The 2,863-nt window shown below is 39.4% G+C and overlaps 1 protein-coding gene across 1 annotated transcript in view; it reads right to left on the bottom strand.

Moving 5' to 3' along the window:
• Window positions 1-234: 234 nt before the first annotated feature.
• mon1a (MON1 secretory trafficking family member A) overlaps window positions 235-2,863 on the bottom strand; it is a 7,208-nt gene continuing 4,579 nt past the window's right edge. Inside the window, exons 5-7 of the mRNA XM_020592636.1 lie at window positions 2,391-2,863; window positions 2,025-2,172; window positions 235-1,367 (exon numbers count right to left, since the gene is read on the bottom strand). The exon at window positions 2,391-2,863 is cut by the window's right edge and continues 6 nt beyond it. Coding sequence (XP_020448292.1) covers window positions 1,227-1,367; window positions 2,025-2,172; window positions 2,391-2,863 — 762 coding nt within the window. The 3' untranslated portion in view covers window positions 235-1,226. The remainder of the gene's footprint in view (window positions 1,368-2,024; window positions 2,173-2,390) is intronic.

Raw genomic sequence — 2,863 nt, 5'->3', positions numbered from 1 at the left:
CTGCTGTGGCTTCCCCCTGTCCTCTGCTGAACACATCCCTGCTCTGCTGCAGAGTAGCTGCTGGTCTCAGCCTCCAGGTCCGCAAGGTTCAGCTCATCTTCATACAGAACTCATTAGACTCCACGCTAACGACATAAAATGAGCGCCTGTTTTTTCTTGTTCTCAACAATTCACTAGTCAGCAGAATGAGCACCGTGTGTGTTTAGTGGGTGAACGGTCCCAGTGGTGGAAAGTAATAGTATAAATGTATCATTACATCAGGGCAACAACTGGGTTATTAAAATAGGCGACACTTTATCGCATATACAAACTACAAACACAAAGTAAACATTGTTAGATCCAAATATGACACTGAATCAATCATTTATATAACAATTTTTGAGTTATGCAGCATCCAGAAAGAGGCAGACGCAGGATACCATAATCTAAATGAAATACAGTAGCCCTGACGATTAGACAGTAGCAGTAAAAAAAAAAAAAGGTATATTATGGCAAATGGAATATGTAAGGAACTGCTAATGGACCCTTGATAAGTAATGGTCTTACATTACTATTTCATTATACTGACATTAGTAATACATGTTAATACAAAGAATGGCAGTAAATGTTACAGGCTCAACACATTTTTCAGATGGCTTTTGTATAAAGCACATAGTTAAAATGCTAATTTAATGTAACTTGATTTAATGTTAATATTCTTAGTTATTGGTAGACATACAAAGTGAAAAAACAGGAATGTGACAAAGCCTTATATTTTGACCCTAGGTCTACACTGTGCTGCAGGTCTTGAGAAATTTCCAGTTTTTTAATTCAAATTTTATTTTTAATTTTTAAGAACAGAGTTGATGGCATCTAAAAAAAGACAGCATTTCTCTTATACTGAAGGCAGAAGTCTGTTACAGTAAAACAATCGTTCATAAAACGACTTCAACAGCATACAGACACCACTGTTTATGTTACTATGTCATAGATGTGCTGACGATGCATCATCTGTTGTTCTTACTGATATTAAAAGTTATAAAAATCTAAGCAGCTAAAATGCAGCTACCCTCACTGCACGACTTTTTCACAAATTTGTGAATTAGATTAGAGGAACCCAGAAGCAGGGAATGCATAGCTTTGACACTCATACAGTATGTGGGCACTGAACTGTTTACTAGTTCATCCACAGCTGCTCTTAGCACCAGGCCAGTCTCCACACAGGGAGATCAGCCGGCAGCGAGGGCTCAGTATGTGAGAGGACTCAGGATAAAGAGGCGATCTTCCTCCTTCCTTATCCACTTCAGTAGCTTGGTGACAGCAGACACCGCCAAGGCCTTGGTCCCGAGCGGACTGAAGCAAAGGTAGAGTTCGAAGCCACTTGTCACCTGCAGGAAAGAAGGGAGAGTAAGACAAGTGGTCTGACCATCTAGATTAGTATTACAGTATTTTACCATATGTTTGGCTCAGTTTCAATGTGTAAAACGCTTAATGCAAAGAACCAATCTATAAACTGTGGTTTAATCTTCTCCGGCTTTACAGGACTACTAATGTATTTGAAAGGAAAAAATGCTGGAAATATATTATGTTTCATGTCTTAAATAAATACAAACTTCATAACTGATTCAGTGAACCACAGTCATGTTTTTCCTTGTGCGAAAGTAAGATATCAATTTAAAACACTGACTTTTTAAAAAGTAATTCTTATTCTAAATCATTTAAAATACATATTTCTGCATAAAATGAACATTTTGTCTCATGGCTATATTTACAATCCTGAGGAAATGGTCACTGCATACTAACCATTTTATTTCAACATGTAACAATAATTACAAATTCAGTGATGAAGATATACGATGTGATACATGTACCATCTAATTTCATATTGTGTACTGTGTGAGATTTTAAAGAAAAAATAATCAGTGCACAGCACTTTGTGTTAAAAAATTCTGTTTATCAAAACCTTTATTATGAAAATTAAGCAACTGAAAAATGCTTTTTTTTTTTTTAAATTGCAGTATCTCATCTGCCAGCATCAGGCTCACCCATGCCAGCAGGTTTTCAGTTTCACCACAGCGGTAGAAGGTACGGAGAGGTCTGTTTGGATGATGCATGTGGCTGTGAAGGTTCTGGTACAAACCCATCAGTCTTTCCTTCTCTTCATCAGACTGGTACACCATAGGAAACTCTGGACTGGATGAAGAGAAAGAGGTGTATCCTGACAAATGCAACTGCTGAAGATTTGCATGGATAAATATTTAGACTCAAATGGAATCCAAAATTTAAAGACAATTCTCTCAGGATGAAGTATTTCCATGACTTGAATGTTAGCTGTTGGCATCTTTTGGTATATTTTTTGATACAAAAACAATGAAATAAATTCCAGCATTTCAGCAGACATCTTCACCCACCTGGTGTAAAGCCCAGAGCTCTTTGATTTATATAAAAAGTGTCTGAGTTCTGGGATGCCAACCTGTGCCACAGGATAACTAGGACATTTGAGTGCCTCCTTCATGGCCAGATAGGCACTGCGCTTACTGAGCCTCTCCAGGAACCGTTGCTTGCACTCGGACATGTTAAAAAAGTCCTCTCTGTCAGTCGAAACCAGGATGAGACAAAGCTCAGAGGCAGGCTCCAGGTAGGAAATATGAGCGTGGAAAAATCCTTCCATGTTGAACTTTGGCAGACAGATCGGGGTCCAGGCTTCGCCCTCTCTAAAGGATGACGAGGAGCCGACGAGGTTGAAGACCAGGTGCAAGTCTATGTGGTGCAGGAACTGGTCCTTTTTCTTCACCAGAGTAATGAGGCGATCCCCCGCCAGCAGAATGGAGAACACCAGGCTTTTCGCCTTAGCTGCCTGCAGGCTCGCTGACACCACGTCCCT

Source organism: Monopterus albus, unplaced genomic scaffold (genome assembly GCF_001952655.1).
Source record: "Monopterus albus unplaced genomic scaffold, M_albus_1.0 scaffold18.1, whole genome shotgun sequence".
In the NCBI taxonomy this organism is placed as follows: Eukaryota; Metazoa; Chordata; class Actinopteri; order Synbranchiformes; family Synbranchidae; genus Monopterus; species Monopterus albus.
This window is presented reverse-complemented; position numbering and strand designations above follow the sequence as displayed.